The 19545-nt window shown below is 50.8% G+C and overlaps 6 protein-coding genes across 6 annotated transcripts; 3 read left to right on the top strand and 3 right to left on the bottom strand.

Moving 5' to 3' along the window:
- Positions 1-214: 214 nt before the first annotated feature.
- Positions 215-1075, bottom strand: GUITHDRAFT_148199 (hypothetical protein; the record flags this gene model as incomplete). The annotated part of the gene is made up of 1 exon (XM_005819965.1): positions 215-1075. One exon carries the CDS (start codon positions 1073-1075, stop codon positions 215-217), a length of 861 nt encoding a protein of 286 aa, XP_005820022.1.
- Positions 1076-2513: 1438 nt separating this feature from the next.
- Positions 2514-5861, bottom strand: GUITHDRAFT_81816 (hypothetical protein; the record flags this gene model as incomplete). The annotated part of the gene is made up of 7 exons (XM_005819964.1): positions 2514-2593; positions 2650-2700; positions 2767-4097; positions 4160-4748; positions 4796-4986; positions 5044-5194; positions 5243-5861. 7 exons carry the CDS (start codon positions 5859-5861, stop codon positions 2514-2516), a joined length of 3012 nt encoding a protein of 1003 aa, XP_005820021.1.
- A 3533-nt stretch (positions 5862-9394) lies between these two features.
- Positions 9395-10298, top strand: GUITHDRAFT_148197 (hypothetical protein; the record flags this gene model as incomplete). The annotated part of the gene is made up of 6 exons (XM_005819963.1): positions 9395-9550; positions 9591-9686; positions 9741-9934; positions 9985-10033; positions 10139-10183; positions 10230-10298. 6 exons carry the CDS (start codon positions 9395-9397, stop codon positions 10296-10298), a joined length of 609 nt encoding a protein of 202 aa, XP_005820020.1.
- A 1527-nt stretch (positions 10299-11825) lies between these two features.
- GUITHDRAFT_120775 (hypothetical protein) lies at positions 11826-15778 on the top strand (the record flags this gene model as incomplete). Its single annotated transcript, XM_005819962.1, has 13 exons — positions 11826-11882; positions 11933-12011; positions 12227-12331; positions 12615-12826; positions 12921-12956; positions 13010-13177; positions 13423-13563; positions 14260-14333; positions 14642-14691; positions 14834-14940; positions 15105-15170; positions 15453-15495; positions 15576-15778. 13 exons carry the CDS (start codon positions 11826-11828, stop codon positions 15776-15778), a joined length of 1341 nt encoding a protein of 446 aa, XP_005820019.1.
- A 1075-nt stretch (positions 15779-16853) lies between these two features.
- GUITHDRAFT_120774 (hypothetical protein) lies at positions 16854-18032 on the top strand (the record flags this gene model as incomplete). Its single annotated transcript, XM_005819961.1, has 1 exon — positions 16854-18032. The coding sequence occupies one exon, from the start codon at positions 16854-16856 to the stop codon at positions 18030-18032; it is 1179 nt and encodes a 392-aa protein (XP_005820018.1).
- A 518-nt stretch (positions 18033-18550) lies between these two features.
- On the bottom strand, positions 18551-19103 carry GUITHDRAFT_156170 (hypothetical protein). Its single transcript, XM_005819960.1, has one exon. It carries the CDS (start codon positions 18910-18912, stop codon positions 18613-18615), a length of 300 nt encoding a protein of 99 aa, XP_005820017.1. The 5' UTR covers positions 18913-19103; the 3' UTR covers positions 18551-18612.
- Between the last annotated feature and the right edge of the window lie 442 nt (positions 19104-19545).

The following is a 19545-nucleotide window of genomic DNA, read 5'->3' as shown; positions in this document are numbered from 1 at the left end:
AGGAGTAGCGAAATGAGGAGAATTCGCTCAGGGGAGTGAAATCTACCTGCGATCTGCTGAGACGAAGTTAGTGATATCAACTCGATCATGCAGAACGGAATTGAATTCTTTTCTTTTTGCTTTCTTTTTTTTCGTTTTCGTTTTCGTTTTCGTTTTCGTTTTCGTTTTCGTTTTCGTTTTCGTTTTCGACTTATTCGCTTGCTTGCTCCTTGTTTTATTTCTGCATGTGATGCCGATGCCAATGTAGATTGTCTGGCACTTCTTTTCGGTCTCGTGATCTCACAGCAAGGTTTTTATAGGAGCACGTCAACTTTCCCAATTCCTTGTTGCTTGGTTGGATCACGAGCGATGGAAAGGATGGAAAGGTGATAATGAACCCATCAGGTCTGCAAGGCATGGCAAGTTTGTCTCCGCATCTCATCGCTTTTCCCTGTAGGAAAAACAATTTTGCCGCAAAAAGCAAGCTGGTGATCTTATCCAAGTACATTAATTTTGATAGTGATATTGAACCTTGGTCTGATCTGATGAGTTGTGCAAACAGAAACTCAGAAATCACTTGTTGCCTTCGGATCGTTGCCGTGTCAACTGTGGCTCCATTGAAATGCACAGCTCCCGACAGGCTGCCACCAGCTGTCTCCCCAGCCACGGCGTTGAGAAGCGTCGTCTTGCCGGCTCCGCTTGATCCCATGATGGCGGTGAACTTACCAGGCTCAAAGACTCCAGTGACACTGGAGAAGATGGTCTTCGTGGGAGGAGAAGAGCATGGCCTGACAGGCACGTTCGCATCGGGGACCTCCAAAGGAGACCTCGACCGGGAAACAGTCGTCGCCGACAAATGGTGGAGAAGACTAGCTCGATGCTTCAGACTGCTCACTCTCTTTATCACTGACTCTGATTGGATCTCATCAGAATTCTCTCCGGGAGGTGTTGAAGATGTTGCCTTGGGTTCATCGTTCCCTGAGGTGATGCCACCACTCAAACGCGTATCATCATGCTCAACAACCGAACTTCCATCGGAGATGATTCCTTTGTGAAGGAATGCACTTGAGGGCCGGGAAGGTAGATGGTCGTTCATGGTGACGAGACACTCCTCTCCTCTCCTGTCTGTCGGACTGTCTGACTGTCTATCTGCTCTGTCTGCTCTGCTTGGACAAGGGGAGATGGCGGCTCTTCTGCGTTTTCATGGCGCCAGAGGGAAGCAACTCCTCTTGTTTCTGCCTTGGAGCCTTGACTCTGATCCTACCCCCGTCTTGCATCCATTGCCGCCATCTCTACTAGTGCTGATCCTTTTCCCCTCTTCTCAACATTCGAGAAGAGCTTCGTCAGAAATTGCTTGCGCTCGTGGATCATTACCACATCATCTTTGAGAGATCATGGCATCGGATTCAGTGTTACAACAGCCTCAGTACCTGATGGATTGTCTGCAAGTTGAGTTTCCTAGGCTCGAGAGGAGACAGCTGAAGAAAAAAGAAGACTGAGAGAGGGGAGTACAGACAGACAGACAGACAGACAGACAGACAGACAGACAGACAGACAGACAGACAGACAGACAGACAGACAGACAGACAGACAGAGTAGACCCTGCTAATTTTTATGAGCGATGCTCCCAAGAAGCATGGGTGCTCACTCCGATCGGCCAATAGGGTACAAGGAAAGACTACCCTTGGCATCTTTCCTGCTGTGCTTCAAGGCCTGTAGATTCTCCGAAGCCCCGTGATCGTCCATCCTGCGTCATGTCAGCGAAGTCATTGGTCGGGCCCTCTCTCATCGCTACGAGGTTCTACCCCGGGCTCGGAGTCCGATCTACTACTTTCTCTCTAAGAAGTTCATGTAACCGCACTGGTTTTCATCGTCCATGTGCGCTACCGGCGACCTTTGCTAGCAAGAAAGAGGGTAGTTAGTGCGGATTAAGTTGGCGAGGCCCGGCGATGGCTCGGTGACTCCTCCCGCGGCTCTCGAGTTCCACCGGTAACATCAGCAACCTCCTCAGGCAGCACTCCCTTCCTCCTCCTCAGGCAGCACTCCCTTCACGGCACGAGTTCCAGTCCGACGCTCAAGCAGCTCGATCAGAGGGAGCAAGTCGGTGTGAAAGGAAGGGTTGAAAACTTCAGACGACAACTCATCTCTCGGACAGCAAGATCGACGAAGAATCCGATCTTCAGTGCTACTCGCAGCGGTCGTGCGTAGTGCCAGTAGTGCGCTCCAGGGCACAACAATTGTGAACCTCTTTTACTGAAAAGTGGGAAGCAAAAGATAGTAGCAAACCCGGCACCAACTTAGTGCTCGTTTTGTGACAAGTGTGTGATGTTTCGTTTTCGTCCATCAAATTGCGAGACTTTGCAGCATTCTTGTTGATCTCAGTCAACTTCTTCTGATGAGAACACCACTGTTGGATCCGCGCCAGGTTGCTCCTCCTTGTCAGCTGTGGCGGGGCCAAGAGTGGCCATGATGCTCCTTCGAGATGCGCATTGTGAGTGTTTGAAAAGGATGACAGGGGTAGGAGTCAACTCAACTCACATGAAGCCAAAGTTGGCGAATATCCACGAGAAAAGGATAGTGAAGCACAAGAAGGTGCCAAACACAGAGAAGAAAACTGAAACAAGTAAGAAGGCAGGAGGAGGAGAAGCAAACAAGTTGGCGGCAACTGACCGACTTGGCATTGGAACAAAGGGATAGAAGCCATGACTGACGTGACCATGCCTGCACGAGTTTCTGGGATCAGCAGCATGTGGAGCATGAGGAGTGAGGAACAAGACATGGAGGTACCGCTGAAGACAGGAGATCCCATCTCTGTAAAGGCTTTGCGGAGTCGTTCTTCTCTCGTTCCGCAGCATGTTGCGTATGAGTGCGCCAAGTGAACGACGTAGTCCACGCTGAAGCCTGCAAGGATGGAGAACAAGATCGCCTCGATGGTCCCGAGCTCCCATCCCATCATCGTCGTAAGGCCGATCACGGAGAGCATGGTCGCGAGGATGGACAGAGAGGAAAAGAAGGAGATGAGAAGGGACCGCGTGGCCAGAAGAAGCACGCCAAAGGCTATTGCAATCCCGATACCCGCTCCTTGGATGGCCGAGGTGCGATAGATCTTCTGGTTGTTCATCAAGATGAACCTCTTGTCCATATCCGTCATCGTCACCTCCCCGCACTCTGCCTCGGCTATCTTGTTGAACTCGTCGCCGAGCCGGCTGAATTGGTCGTAGTAGGAGCGAGTGAAGCTCTCTGACGGATTGCTCCATTGGTCGAGATGTTTAGCCTCCACAGAGATGGCTATAAACCTCAGCTGCCTCCCATCAAAGCCAATCTGGTCAGCTCCCAGCTCGTTGTAGTAGTCCAGCATGAGCTGGTTGCTGGTTGACTGCCTCGTCGACATTGACAAGAACTGCTGCATCTTTTTGTCCACCTGCTCGGTGTCAACCCATCCCTGTGAGTTTCCCCAGCTCTCCTTGTCCACTGCCTCCTTCCACTCAGAGAGGAAGCAGCGATGTGACAGAGTCGCATCGTCTTTGAGCTTGATCAGCTCGTTCAGGTCTTGCGAACTGTAGATGTGAAGGCAGACTTCGAAGATCTTCTGCTGGCATGCAGGAGAAAATTTCCAGGAGGAATTGAACGTTGCCTCTCCGAGGAACTTGTCATCCAACAGCTGGTTCACTCCCTTCCTGCTGAGGTCCTCCAGGCCCCACACGTAGAACACGTCAAGCCCGCGGTCTTGCGAGGAGGTGGGAAACTGGTCGGCGAGAATGGAGAGTGAACGCTGCAGGGGATGACTGTCCTTCAAGAACTGCTCAGTCCTGGTCGTGGGCTTCAACTTGGTCGTGTAGATAAGCGCAGGGATCAACCATCCGATGAGGACAATGGCAATCCCTATCCTCGACCTGTAGTCCAAGATGAAGTTGGAGAAGGTAGTGGAGAAGAAGACAGTGATCTTGTCCTCTGCTTCAGATTCTCTCCCGTCCTCGTGGCTGTTTTGAAGAGCAAGTTCGGTCGAGCGTGGTCTGATTCTTGAACAATCTTTCACGCAGCATCCACAACATCCTGCCAACCGGCACAACGGCGGCTTTTCGAAATAATCGTGATAGACGACTACAGCCGTACAAAATCTGCAAGGAAAATGTGAGAAGAGCACACACCAGCTGAAGCTCAGCAGGTGAACAAAACCTACATGCTCATCACATAGAGATAATCAGCAAGGATGACAAGAGCCGCAAAAATGCCAAAACTTTGAGTGCCGGCGATGGGGGAGGAGAGGCAACAGAGGAATGCAGCGCAAGTCGTAGCAGAGGTGAGGAACATGGAGAGTCCTGACTTCCTGTAGACCCAGCTCATCCTCGTGGCCAAGTCCTTGTTGACATGCTTCCCCTTGACCTTGGACTGGTTGTACGCGTCCATGAACACGAAGATGTCGTCGGCTCCGATCGCGCACACAATGAAGATGCACAGCATGTTCAGCCCGCCGAAATATTTGATTTGGAAGATGAATCGCACAAAGAACCAGGCGGTCGGGAGGCTGAGGATGATCTCGATCATGCCGATCATTGCGAGGAAGCCCGAGCCGGTCATGTACCAGACGTAGAAAAAGACCATGAGGAGGCTCATCAAGGCGTTCATTGCGTCGGCGGCAAGGATCCGTGTGAAGACATCGAAGATCAATGCGGACATGAAGTAGAACAAATTTACATGATTACTGTAGCTCGAGCTTGCTGCCTTGTTGATTTCGTTGAGATGATTGTCTACGATCCATTTCTTCAACTCTGGCAAGTTAGTTGTCATTCTCTCAACAGTCATCTCGCTTACAGACCTTGATCCTGTTTGTCTTTTTGCTCTCCGTCCACGAGCGTGTAGCCCTTCAGTGGTCCCCCCCATTGGTACAAGGAGCGTGAGTACATGCTGATCGGATTCTCTGAAGTAAAGCCTCCATCAAAGTAGAAGTCGATGTAAGGTAGTCTCGTAGGAAACTGTCGTAGAAGAGCACAGAACTGTGCAATCTCTCTGGAAAGCAAATCATGTCAGTCAAGTCAGGGAACTTCAAAGACGCATTCAACTCACTTTGCATCTCCAGCCACTTCCGTGTTCTTCCCATTCCACCATTTCATGATGCCCGTGATGTCGTCAGAGAGTTTCTGTGCCTCCGCATAGTCCGCTACTGACACACCTTTGCGAGCCGTCTCACAGTTACTGTAGAACTCAAGGCATGGAGCTACAAGACAATGAGTCAGTGAACAGGACAAGACATGAATGTCATCACCAAGCTTCTTGTACAACTCGGCCAGTCCTGGTTGTTTGAGACGGTCAGTGACGGATTTCACAAGCGCTGAATCCCATTCTTCCGCAAAGAAAATGAGAGTCGCCGACAAGGGACGTGCACATTCTGTCTGCTCATACATCGTGGCGTTACCGTAACTTCTCAAGCAGTAATCTTTGTAACGGGGATCTTTCATGATCTCTGTCTCTGCCTTGTGGATGTCCATCATTGCATCTCTTGTGAAGATGCCTTGATCTGTCTTGGCTTCATATATCCAGTAGAAGATGCCGACTGACTCAGATTGGGTCTTTAGAGGCGTCTTCTCAACTTCAACCATGACTTTGCTTCTATCCGCTGAAACTGCTTCTGATGCGAGTCGCAATGTATCATACTTGATCGATCTGACGTCATTCAACACATATTGTGCTTGATCGTCAGTGAATGGATTCTCGCTGAAAGCAGCAAGAGGGATGATAGACACGGCAAGGGCAATCATGATCGCGAGGAAGAGAGAAATGCAAGGACACCTGACAACGTAATTCAGAAATACAAGTCGCCCTTCATCATCTCTGAACAAGTTCTTTCTTGCAGGTTGTACAGACAATGAAAATAAGCTTTCCATGTTTCCTGCAAGAGTGTATATCATCAATCCAGCAGATTGTCCATCCCTCTCCTGCTTTGCTCTGCTCTTCCCTCCCTCCCTCCCTCCCTCCCTTCCTCCCTCCCTCCCCCTGCCCCCCTCCCTCCCTCCCTCCCTCCCTCCCTCTCCTCCCTCCCTCCCTCTCCTCCCTCCCTCCCTCCCGCCCTCCCTGCAGGGTTGTACATCCGCTCCTCTGCCTTTTTCCGGTCCCTTCCTTCCCTTTTGAAGTGATTGCGGTAGTAATGACTACCCCCGCCTGCAGTGAGCCCTGAGGTGGGTGGTGCCACCGATCGGTAACTCCGAATAATGTTTTAAAGCGCAATCCCGAGCCCAGAGGAAGAGGCCCTTGAGTGGCGATGAGTAATAAACAGTACGGCAATACACATCTTGTTTCCGATAGCAACGCGTAACATTACACTATGTTGTGATCTCCTCCCTCCTAGTACCGCCGTTACTATCACAGCGAGCAGCAGTGACCTACAGCTGGTCGCTTTAAAACATTATTCGGCGTTGCCGATCTGCCGATCAGCCCTCTGTGACCTGCTGTAGGTCCGAGATCGTACAGGATACGCGGAAGAATGTGAATGCATGGAGCTTTCCACCAAAAACTCGTGTCAGTTTTCTTTATTAAGTTACGGCCTCGTGTTCTTTATTAAGTTACGGTCTCGTGTTCTTTATTAAGTTACGGTCTCGTGTTCTTTATTAAGTTACGGTCGCACCTGTTTTTTTTAGCAAGGACTTGGACTGACGGTGGACCGTACGGTCATGAGTGACTTGGACGTTCAGGTCAGCCATCATTGTGGATCACTGCGATATTACGCCTATTCGGTTTAGTAGCGGTTGAAAATATACGGTCCGTAGTGGTTCGACGGTTGCGACGCTCGCGATGTTATCTGTTTTGACGATGTTGAAATTAACCAAGTCTGTTGTATACACAACACAGAGATTGTCAACGACACGAGTAAAGTAAGGATGGAGAAGATAGAGAAGCAGAAGATAGAAGTCTCTAAGTTTACTGGGAGGTAAACTACGCACAACCACCACACTCGCTGTGCATGCAAGTGGGGGAAATTCAGACTCCGACGAGTATCGGCGTGTGTTTCCGGATCCTCATTGATACAACATCGCTAGGCTCCCACCTGCGCTAGACAACTCAGTTCCAACTTGACCTTCGCTCTTACCATGAGGAGAGGAACGACAGGAATTAAAGTTCCACTTCAAACCAGTCGGATGAGCCCAGCGCGTTGGATGACGAATGAGTTCGCGGAGACCTGATTTCTTCTGCAATTCACGAGCAGGAAGCCAATTGTTCTCGCTGACTTGATCATAGCCTGTCCACTTAACAAGGTACTGAATACCTCGACCGCGACGACGTTTGCTGAGGATGCTCTCGATCTCGTATTCCAAGCCGTCTCTGGTGGCCAGAGGTTCGGGTGGTCGCTGGGGATCTTGATAGGCAGGGTCGCGCTCTGTATGCGGACGAAGCCACTTGATGTTGATGACGGTGTTTCTGATCGATGCGAAGCGAGGAGAGAGGTCGAGACGAACGGTGTTGTCTGAAACAAATTCCAGGATGCGGAAGGGACCAACGAAGCGAGGGGGATGTTGAGGTTGGTGGTTGAGAGCCAAGCCAGATCTCCAACTTGATAGCGGCAGGGACGACGGACTTGGGCAAGGCGAGCTTCGGTGGCACGCGCTGCAGCTTCGAGAGCAGCTCGCTTCGGCGCTGACCTCGGTTGCTTCGCGAATGTCGGAGTCGAGGGTCTCGTGCTGATGATCGTCAGGTGAAGGCAGAGAAAGTTGCGTCCTGATATGTTTGCCGAACATGACTTCGAAAGGGCTGAAACCGATGGGACGGCGGACAGCTGAGTTAAGGTGAGTCTCCAGATACTGCGTGGTGTAGATACGTAGAGCTTCGAGGACGACGGAGTTCATACGCTCGGGTCGACCATTGCTTTGAGGCATAGAAGGCGACGAATGCTTCACGTGAACGTTTAGCATCTTGAAGAGCGCGTTCCAGAATCAGGCTGGACGAAAAGATGGCAGCGCTGTCGCTGATAAGGACTTGACGGTTTTGCATGATGAATTTTTGAGCAGCCTTGTTTGGAGGTGATCGATTTCTTGCAGGGGGTGAGTGTAAACTCACCCTGTGAACTCGTCAATGAAGAGAAGATTGGCATCGTTCTTGTCTCGAGTTCGTGGGAGCCAGTCAGCTTGAAGTCGAGACTGACGACTTCGAAGCGTGTCGAGGGAACGGCATGGGAATGAGGTTTGCCCATGGGTCGTTGACGGTAAGATTTCCCTTGAAGACAATGCTGGCATGTGACAGGATGTAGAGCTCGGTGTCTTTCCGAAGCTGGGGCCAATCGAGGTGGGACTGAAGGTCATGGGCGCGGAAGAGAACTTCTCGACGCAAGGCTTGCGGAATACACAGGCGAATGCGGCGCAACGAATCTGTGTAAAACAAGAAGTTACAAAAGACTTGGCGCAGAGACGTTGGATAATAGGGGTCCAACAAAGGCTGCAAGGCGCTGACGGTGAAGGCGAGCAAGAAGCCGTCCTCTGGGCGAGAGAGTTGCTCGTGATGAGGAGCGACTGCAGTCGAGAAAGGCTGTCGAACGCGCTTTGACATGCTGCCGTCCACAGAAACTGAGCGCCCTTGCGGAGAAGGTCAGTCAGGCCGGGGCGTTTGGTAGTCGTTTGTAGCGGCAACGCGGAGATAGCCGCCGTCTTGGAATGTTGCGTCGTCACCGTCCGTCGGCGGAGACGCGGTGGCCTAACTAAACTAAGAAGTCAACACTGGTACGGAAGAATTGAGCTTTCTCTTTCTTGAGAAAAATCTGATGTTCGCGACAGCGTGTCAGCACGGCTCGAACATGATCGGCGTGGGCTTCCCAGGTCGAATACGTAGCGATTACTATGTCATCAATATGAGCGAACGTATTGGGCAGATCATGAAGGACTTGCTGGCCTTGACGGACGATGTCGGCGATCTTTTCCAACCGTGATCTCGTCGACTGTAGGAGTTGCGGCGGTCTGCTGATTGAAGACGACTTGGTTCAAGCGGCGAAGGTCGCAGCAAAAACGGTAGCTTTTGGGATCAGTTGGGGAGCGTGGATCGTTGGGACGTCGACTGAAAAGCACAGGAAAGACAAACTCACTGTTGGACGGTTCGATGATATCGTGCTCGAGCATGTAGGAGAACCTTTGTAGATCGGAATGCGACTAGAATTGAAATTTTTGGAGTTCATCAGCACATTCACGAGAGTCCGATTGGAGAGGACTGGTTCCTGATCAGAGGATTCAGCACTAGCTGATTCCTCAGCTGAATAGATATCAGCATTCGCATCTTGCAGGGTGATTTTGTAAAAATACAAAGATCAAGTTGTGGTATGTACCCTTTGACACTACCGAAGGATTTCCGGTTCAGCAAGCAGATTTTCAGAATATTGTTAGTGGAAATACCTTTGGATCCTATTCAGACAAAGAGATGGAAGGGAGTTAAGTATCTAGGTATGTATCAGCTTAGGGCAACGGATCAGGATAAGACTCTATTGATTGAGAAATGGTTACCAATTTATCGCAAGATTGGATTCAAGGAAGATGGATCTCAAATGATTGTCAGTGGCTTGCCCCCGTATGAAAGGGTTATCGATGGTCATGTAGATAAGGTATGAGCGATGGTCATGTAGATGGTGATGTAGTGCGCAGGAACACGTCTCTCGAAGCTCGCTTCCTCCAGCTCGAACGGCAGGTATCAATCCTACTGGGCGACTACGAGCAGCATATGCTCAACTTGCAGAACGGGTGAGTGAAGCTCGAGCGTTGTTGTCCAGCCTGACGAGTGTTGGCACCTCTCAGCTTCAAAGCGACAAACGAGCCGGTGCTTGCTCAACACCCACATGGCCTCTTCTTGTGCTGATCATGGCTAAGGTCTACGGCCCTGTGTTCGCCAGGCGTGAAGGACGTCGCTGCCTCTTCAACGGGCTAGTCACAGGAAGTTCACCAAGAGGAGACCATGAGGGAGCTTTGATGCTCACACTGCCCGACAGCTTGTGAGCACAAGACATCTCGATCGAGACGCTCTTGACAAGCCATGCCTCAGGTGGCCTCCCTACCGCTTGATTTTCAACGGAAGCTATTGCACGGCAGAGGTCGTTACACACATTCCTCCTCCTAGCACACCCCTCGTTCCTTTCTCTGTAGATCATTGTTGTTCTGGAAGCCATCTCCTCCTCTCTGTGCTCACTCTCATTCAGGGTCACTTCTGTCAGTACTCGATCCACGTCTGCCGGAACGGACAGGTCGGGGCTGGCCGGCAGAGGATGTTTGATCTCACTGCCGCTGCAGGTCAGGGCCCTCACATACGGAAAGATCATGTCGATGAACCTCAACGCCATCGACTTCTGGATAGATTAATATGAACTAAATGCTGTAAGAATTGTTGATCCTGCTCTCTTCACGCCAATTTCCCTGGGCACTGTCAACAAAGCGCTGTAAAGCAGATTCTCTTTTTATAATACTCCAGGTCTTGAACCCACCCAAGTGGCAATTTACATCATTCATGGGGAGCTTACATGCCTTCACAAGAATCCTTTGGTGTGGAAGTGCGCTTTCTCGTGTGCTCTCGGGGTTGTAGACAGGCTGCCGACGGCATTGACGACACAGTTGTCAGTACATCCGTCAAGTCTCCTGTCTACAGCTTCCCGCGCCTGCTCGAGTTGATCAGACTTCTCAGCCAAGAAAGAGCTGGCAGGCGAGGAGGGAGCAGCTGACTGTGTCGATTGATCGACAACCATGGCAGTGGATGAAAGACAGGATGCCATGATACGCAATGACGAGAAGCGCTACGACAAGCAAAGGCACCATAGGGGGTGAAGGTCGGGGGGGGAGGGGGGGAGGTATGGAGGGGAGGTCATTCAGCAAGAGTAGGATCGTGATGAGGACAAATGGGAAAGGAGGGCAAAGATGCATGAATGAGACGAGTGACACACTTGGAAGACTAAGGCTATCACGAATGAACTTCGTAGACTAAGACTATCACGAATGAACTTGGAAGACTAGGACTATCACGTCAATAATATGAAAGGGATAAACGTCATTCTACATCGATGAGTTGATGCACAAGACGACAAGGTGGAAGACAAGACAATGGGAGGAAAGTGTGTGAAACATTAGGGAGATGAATTTCAATCGAAAAATAGAAGGATACGAGAGAGTGATAAGTAAGGACGAGAAATGCAAGCGACGAGGAGGGGATGATCGTGTTGTGAGGAAAGAGGATCATGGAAAGGAGGGGAAGAGGGCACGAAGGAGTGACGATCATGTAGATATGGAGCGATGGTCATGTAGATATGGAGCGATGGTCATGTAGATATGGAGCGATGGTCATGTAGATATGGAGCGATGGTCATGTAGATATGGAGCGATGGTCATGTAGATATGGAGCGATGGTCATGTAGATATGGAGCGATGGTCATGTAGATATGGAGCGATGGTCATGTAGATATGGAGCGATGGTCATGTAGATATGGAGCGATGGTCATGTAGATATGGAGCGATGGTCATGTAGATATGGAGCGATGCTAAAAGCCACGATTGGAAGCACCCCTCCGTATGTCTAGCTCGGAAGGGGTAGGGTTATAGGAGTCGTAGGAAGGTGCTAGGGAGTATGGTGGTGGCATATCAATCGGTACCATCCTATTGGTCAGAGTGGGGATGTGGACTTTACGAAATGAGGCCGTCGGGGAATGATTGAAGCACGAAGTGCAGGGCGAAGGAGAGAGGGAGGGTGAAGGGAGGGAGGAAAGGAGGTGAAGTGATGCGAATAAGACGGTTGTTGTTCCAGTTTCTTGTCTGTACATTAGGAAGTCTTCGCATCTCCAGCAATTTATACTCCATTGAGTTCCTTCTTGACAGGTCCTTGTTGAATGAAATCAGCAAGAAATGAAAAAATCCGATGAAGAGAGGACGAAGGAAAGGTTTCATGAGATTCTTTCCAAGGTGGGATGGTGAACAATGTTTAAGACTCCCTGACTTGTGTGCATTTGCAGTATCCTTTGGAGGTATATGCTGATCTTGACAGTGGGATGCGAGGACGAGGGTTGTTCGCAAACAGATCGTTCAAGGCAGGTGAGACCTTGTCAATGCCTTCTTCTCGATGTCTCTGCCTCCTCAAACTTTGAACATCTGTCGTCAGGGGATGTAACAGTTGCTGTTCCTCTGGAGTTCTGCATCTTCCACGAGATCGATCTTGAGGATGTGAAGTACGAGGACGGGCAGGTGGTGATAGATGCAGCAGGCATGTTCTCTTCTCTCTTGAATCTCTCTGACAGCACGTGTGGCAGGAAACATAAGCGACCTCGACAAGAAGCGAATTGCCTGGACCTCTGAGATCGCTTTGACTGGCAAACTGATGGAGGTGCTTGAGAAAGCCGCTTTCGATGGCACGGGTGATCTCTGCTTAAACTCTCCTCTCCTTCTCTTTCCTCATTTCTCACTACCTTCTCCTCTCCTCTCCTTCTCTCTCCTCTCACTACCTCCTCTCTTCAGCTCCCTCTCTATCCTTCCAATATCTCATTTCTCCCAGACTTCTTCCTCCTTTCCATCCTTCACATTTCCACCACTGCCACTAGCACGTCTCCTTCCTCCTCTCCTTTCCTCTCCTTTCCTCTCCCTTCTTCTCCCTTCCTCTCTCCTCCTCTTCTTTCTACATGCTTCATGACTTCTGTCAAGGTTTCTGGTCGGAGTATTGGTGGCTCTTCCCAACCACCGACAGCAAGGAGATCCCTTCCAACCTCACCCGCGCCATGCTCGAGGAGTTCGCAACCGTCGACCCGCATGTCTCTCTCCTCCTCCTTGACCATCGCGCGAAGCTGCGAGCTGCGTGGGAGAAGCTCAAGGGGACGGGAGGGGTCCCTCCTGTGCTGTTCTGGGCCAACAGCATGGTCAGCATTCTTCACCTAGCCGCCCCCTCCCTCTCTGTCGTTACCTTCCTTCCTCCTCGACACTCTTGCCCGCCCATCTCTCATTCCTCATCAGGTATTGTCAAGATGCTTCCACTTCTGGGATCAGCAGGTGAATGCTGCTGCTGCTGCTGCTGCTACCTCTGTGCCTGATCCAGTGACAAGGTTGATGGGAAGAAGAGGTCGCGAGGAGGGCTTGTTCCCTTCATCGACCTGCTCAATCACGATCGCGAGCCGAACTGTCGCCTCATCCAGCATGGCGATCGGATCTGTGCAGAAGCGTGCAGAGACATCGAGGCCGGAGAAGAGTTGACCCATCCTTATGCTCGCAATGTGAGATTCCTGCCCCCTTTCTTCAGCTGACACCCTGCCCCTCTCCCCCTCCTGCGCGCTCTTCCCACTCACCTTTCTACCCCCCTCTCCCCCCGCCCCCCCGTGCTCCCCCTGCTTCTCTTCCTCGTCTTGTCTGGCATGTCGTACTTGCAAATTACCTTCAACTCCCTTCTTACATCCTCTCTCCCTCTCCCTCTTCGTCTCCCTCTTCGTCTCCCTCTCTCCCCATCGTTCTCCTCCTGCAGGTTCCCAACCTTGCCATCTTCACGAGGTTTGGGTTTGTGGAGCAGAACAATGAAGAGGACCGAGTGAGCCTGCCGCCTTCCATCCCCGCCATCCCCAGGAAGCTCGTCTTGGAGATATTGGAGCAGGAGGATAGCAGTAAGGTATGAAGAGGAGAGGGACAGAAATGGGGGAGGAAGAGGAAGAAAGGAGAAAGAAGGTCAGGGAGTGACACATGTAATGGATGCATGAGGAGGAGGAAGACGAGGAGGAGGGATGAGCTGGAGATTTAACAGGTTTGCAATCCAAACCACTGAGCTGTTTCTAGTACACGGAAAGAGCGCTTTTATCGCTAGAAAGAGACGAAAGGTCTCAGGGAGGAGATGAAGGAGGGGGAGGAGAACAGGGGATAGGGATTTCTGTGGTCGAGGACGCCTCAGAGATTGAAGATGTTCTTCTCGTCCTCTCGTTGGAACTTCAGCGCCAACTCAAACGATTTGATAACATCAATGAGGTAGAATTACTTCTTGGTCCTGCTCCTGCTCCTGCTCCTGCTCCTGCTCCTGCTACTGCTACTGCCTCTGCTTCTGCTCTTGCTCCTCCCTGCCTCCCTGCCTCCCTGCCTCCCTGCCTCCCTGCCTCCCTGCCTCCCTGCCTCCCTGCCTGCCTCCCTGCCACCCACCCACCCACCCTCCCTCCCTCCCTCCCTCCCTCCGTCCTCTTTCTCTTCCTCATCTCGCTTCTCCTTCTCATCGTCTTCTGCTCTCTGCTCTTTACTTGGTCCCTTTCGTTCTTGTCTCTCTCTCCCCTCCCCTGGTTTTCGTCGTCGACGTTTCCTCTTGACTTGCCATGGTGTGCAGAACTGCGAATCTTGTATCGGGTTCAAACCCTTCGTGGAGGAGAGAAGAAAAGTCGTTCTTGAGCTCTTGACAATGTTAGCAACATTCCCTCCTCTTTTGTCTCCTTTTCCTTCTTCTTAGCTCCTCCTTTCCTCTCTTCCTCCTCTTGAATGCCTCTCCTGCTCCTGCCTTCCTTCTTCCACCTGTCTCTCACCGCCTTTCTCATCCCTCATTGTCTTCTGTCTTGCTTCCCTCTCGTCGTTCAACCCTATCCTCTACACTGCCCTCCTTCCTTCCTCTTCTTCTCTCCGCTCAATGTTTCATCCTCTGCATCCTCCCCGCTATCCACCTCGTCTCCTCCCTCCATCTTCATCTCACATGCTGTATTGCTTACATCTAACAGCTGCCGAGACCTCGCTGAGAAGCTCGACGTCACATTGCCAGGAGAGGAGGGTAGAACCTCTCGTTGCCCTCGTCCTCGTTCCCTGCCCACTTCCTGCTCACCCTACCGCCTTCCTCTCACTTCCTCTCCAACCCTCTCTGACCTCCTGCTCTCTTCCTCTTGATCTCGAAGATCTTCCTGACTCCATGGCAGAGGCAGAGGCTGTTGACACAATGATCGCCGACCCTTCTGCTTCCAATTTCCTCGACAACTTCTTTGGACGCGATACTTCGGAACAGCCGGATATCTACTCGCTCCTGGTTCCCTTCTCTTTGCTCTCCTCCTCTCCTCCTCTCCTCCTCTCCTCCTCTCCTCCTCTCCTCCTCTCCTCCTCTCCTCTCCTTCTGCCTTGCAACTTTTCCCTCGGAGCTTTCACTGTCCTTCTCTGTCTTCCGGTTCCTTCAGACGTGACACTCTCTACTAGGCACCGAGGACAGAAGAAGAGCTGGCCGAGTACAACAGTGACGACGAAGGAGGAGGAGCACCTGAGGTTTCCAGCGAAGGGCAGGCCTCCGTACTCTCCTTCCATCTCGAACAGCAAGGCCGCTAGAAGTTGCTTTCCGTCATATTGTCAAGTCAAAGATGGCAATGAATGCTCAGTAGGACAGTGGGGACAGGAGGCGGACGGGCGAGGAGAGGAGTACACATGCTATACCAATGATTGATATTCCGAGAATTTCAATAATAAAGAATTAGAAACAATATAAACAATACAACAGTCTACAGTTCACACAACACTACATTTCCTCCTTCCCCCCTGACCATCTTGCAGCTGCTCTTACACAAACCGCTGCTGGTTCTGAGCGGACTCAAGGGTATCTCCTGCTATCGTTGAACCGCCTAAGGATGTCCCTGTACTCCGTCATAGCTTTCATGGGGATAATCTGATTCAAAGGCAGCCTAGAGTGCTCTGAGTTGTTGATCGAATCATCTGCATCCCCCTTCCCCTTCCCCTTCCCCGTGCTCTTCATCTTCTCTTCTCCTGATCCACTTGCAACGTTGAACGACAAGGAGAGAAAGGAAGGAGATCTCATGGATGAAGAGACGTCGCCAAGCATCGACAGCGGCGATGCGGGGCAATCCAAGAAGGCTTCCTGAGGCCATGACGAAGGCGATGCAAGGGGTGAGCTTGACAGAGAGGAGGAGGAAGCTGAACAAGTCGGTGAGGAGGAGGGAGAGGGCGATGTTGACAGCATGCGCGGGCTGTTGCATTTCTTTGCGGCCATAGCAGTGAGGCAAATCTTTGAGACCCCAGGTCAAATCCCACAAGGGTCTAACGGGTGGTCAAATAGAAGCCGTTATCTTTGACCGATGCAGTTTGACCCGAACGGTCAAACTGTATCGATTTGAAAACGCAGCGTTCTACTCGTATGACCAGTACGCTCCGCACCCCCGGATCACGTACCTCTCAAGACCACCCCCAGATTACGTACTGGCTTTACCTTGAGACTACCCCCCCCCCCTACCATCCCTTGCTGTCCCTTCATTCTGAGCAGGGTTTTGGCAGGGGGTGCAGGGATTGCCCCACCCCCACCCCCTCCATCACAACCACCACCTACCACGTTGCTCCAATATGATCCAACTCACACACTCGAACTCACCCACCCATGATAAACCCAAGTTCTACCCACCACTACAAGCGAAGTTGTTCCAACATAATCAAACTTGTGACGGGGGTGACTACCCATACCCATACATGGAAGAGCTATGACCGGTGCCAATTAAACGCACTGTTGCTACCACCCTACCTGACGCTTGCGCCCCCACCCCACGAGATGCTTTCGAGGCTCTACCCCAAAATTTGACCATCGAGGGACCCCTACCTTCCACAACAGCCCACAGCAAGACCTGCCAGGCGCCATCCCCCATCCCTCCCGCCATTAATCCTCCCTCATCGCACAAGTTTCCAAGTGCGTCTCCAACCGAACCCTCCTCCTCTCCTCCTCGCCTCCTCTCCTTCTCCTCTCCTCCTCTCCTCCTCTCCTCCTCTCCTCCTCTCCTCCTCCTCTCTCGCCTTTCATACTCTCATCTATCTTCCACTCCTCTTCTGCTCTTTACAGTATAGGATCCTTTGCTCCAAAGAGAATCACTGTACAATCGAAGTTCGATATATCTGTCCAAAAGCCGTCCACTGATCTGAATGATCTAAATTGATCGATTGGAGATCAAGAACATGTTGTATCCTCGTATATCTTCGTTGTCAATCGCAAGAAGACATGGAAATACAAGGGTTCAGAACAGCATTGCAACGTATACGTCAATATCAGGGCCCGTCTGTGTCAGGAGACCGCTTCCAATCAAGGCGTGGCCAGCAACGACTTCCAAGACATTCCTACCCACAGTTGCATCAAAGGATCTCTCTTCTACTTCGGCGACAGAAATGGCAAATGCCTGTACTGTCTCAGAAACTGTTCAAACCCCAGAGTCTAGCATTACCCCAGAGAGAGCGTCTCAGGCTCTCTTTACCACTGCTACTGCGGGAATGATGTCGGCTATTGTCGTTTGCAACTTCCCAGGCAGTGAAGAAGTAGCTCTCAACTCTGAGACTTTGATCATGATGGTTCGCAATGTTCCTCTAGCCATATCATGCAGTGCCCTTGGAGACTTAGTTGCCCAGAAGCTCTCCGGAGTAACCAAGATAGACTGGAAGAGGACTGTGAATGCTGGAGCCATTGGGACTGTCCTTGCTGGCTTCGGCACAACAGTTTGGCTCTCCAACCTCAACATGCTTTTCCCCCGTGAGATGGTAGGATTTGACAGCCTGGGAAAATTTAATGCGCTCCTTGTCAAAGTGGTTTTCGACTCTGCAACATGGGGGACCTTCATGAACTCTGCCAACATTGTGCTTCGTAGACTTGCAGGCGGCGATTCCTTGTCGGAAGCTTACAGTAGTTGGAAGAATACCATCATGGCAGTGACTAAGTCAGAGTTCAAGTTCTGGCCTGCATGGGGAGCAATGGTGTACACAGCCATCCCAGTGGAAGAGCAAGTCAACGCCTTCGCTGTGGGAGGATTGATTTGGAATGTTTACCTCAGCTGGATGTCCAACTCAAAAGCTGCGCAGGCTACGGGCTCGAGGAAGGCGAAATATGGCAAGCCCGTTGGCCTCAGCTTTCCAAGCAAGTGCACATTTGAGCTGAAGCCTCTGATGGGTGCACGAAGTACTTTGCAACACTTCATGGCATGCGATAGTGTGCTTCGAAGCCTCAATGGAGGGAATGATAGGTTGAAATCCAACGCTCTTCGGCCCAAGCATTCTCATCAGGCGAGGATCTCTTCCCATGTTGGAGCGAAAACAACCCGACAACAAAAGTTCTCGTGGAGGAAACTTCATTTCGGGGAAGTTTTCTGAATTTTAATTATTCTTTAGCTCGCATGCAGCGCGCATGAGCTTGTTATTGATAGTTAGTTGATTTCATTGTTCTTTGTATTCTTTGTTTGGAATATACTTGATTACCAGGAAGAACACCCAATTGCATGAGCACTTGCATGTCTTCTTGAGATGATTCTACAAAGGATGCATACTTCAGGGATGAGATTGCTGAAGCACTAGTGCATACAATATTCTAGACAGAACTCAGTCGAAATCACATCGCTAATGATCTGAGTTGATATCTTACAGCAGTATCTTACTACAAAGCCATACGTATGATGGTTTTGACTATGTGTTGCTGACTGCTATAGAACTTCACGCCCGCTGACATACTTGACGTTTCAGCTTGATTTGCAGAGTACATAACATAACCTTGCAACGATCTCAACAGAATCCAGGCAGAACCAAACACTGGCGTAATCAATTACTTTCAAGTGTCATTCTGAAACGTCAGAGATTTTCAAATTAGATCAGGATCCACCGAGTAATGTCGAAATCAGAAAAGAACAACGTTCATTCATAATACAAGATGAAAGTACAGGGCTGCTATGATACACATCTACTGCCTACTTTGATTGAACTTGCGAAGGACCGATTTGTACTCCTCCGCCGACTTCAAAGGTATAATCTGTTTGAGAGGAGTGGCAGGGTCTTGTTTCGACTGCACACGAGCTTCCTTGATGGATGGCTGGGAAAAGCTAGAAGAATGATACGTCTGGAAGTTCTTGCCCTGTTGAGCAACTCTAGTTTTGTCCAAGCCAAATCCACGTGACCCGGATTCTTCCAGTGCAATGGAAGACATTCTTCTCATGGCACGAAAGAGATTGGCCTGATACACGGCAAGTTGAATACGCTGCATGGTCGATTCTAGTTGAAGGAAATGCGCAAGAACAAGTTCAGATTCCGATGACAAGCTCCAGCACCACGAAGAGTTGCGGAAGCAGAAGAGAGCGTTGAAGTAAGGAGGTTGAGGCTCGAGAGCAAGTGCAGGAATCAGCAGGACGAAACTATGACGCTTGTGTGCTGCTAGCAAGGGCTGTCGTGCGATCCGCCGGTATTGTGAACATGAAGGCACATGCTTACTGTTTTATACCCCCTTTATTCCGTGTAAACCCCTTAGATTTGACCGCTGGTTGACCACTTCGACCCCTCTTTCACTCTTTGACCTCGGTTTGACTCTAATTTGACCTCGGTTTACATCGATTTGACCCCGGCGTGACCTATCCCCTTGCATTTGACCACGGTCAAAGTTGGTCAAAATGAGGCCGCCGGGGGGCAGAGACAGGTGTAGCCCATGGGGTGCTAATGTGAGAGTCTTATTTGCCGTTTACTCAACTCCTTGCCGTCACCCGTGACTCTCAGAGTCTCAGTGCCGCCGCGCCAGTGCCCTGATCGGATCCGCCGCGGCCCGGAAACAGGCTGCCCGGCGGGCCTTCCGAAACCGTGACTTGAAGCCAAGGCCGCTCGGCGGCTTCCGATCCGACATTCAAGA

Source organism: Guillardia theta (genome assembly GCF_000315625.1).
Source record: "Guillardia theta CCMP2712 unplaced genomic scaffold GUITHscaffold_197, whole genome shotgun sequence".
NCBI classification, from domain to species: Eukaryota; class Cryptophyceae; order Pyrenomonadales; family Geminigeraceae; genus Guillardia; species Guillardia theta.
This window is presented reverse-complemented; position numbering and strand designations above follow the sequence as displayed.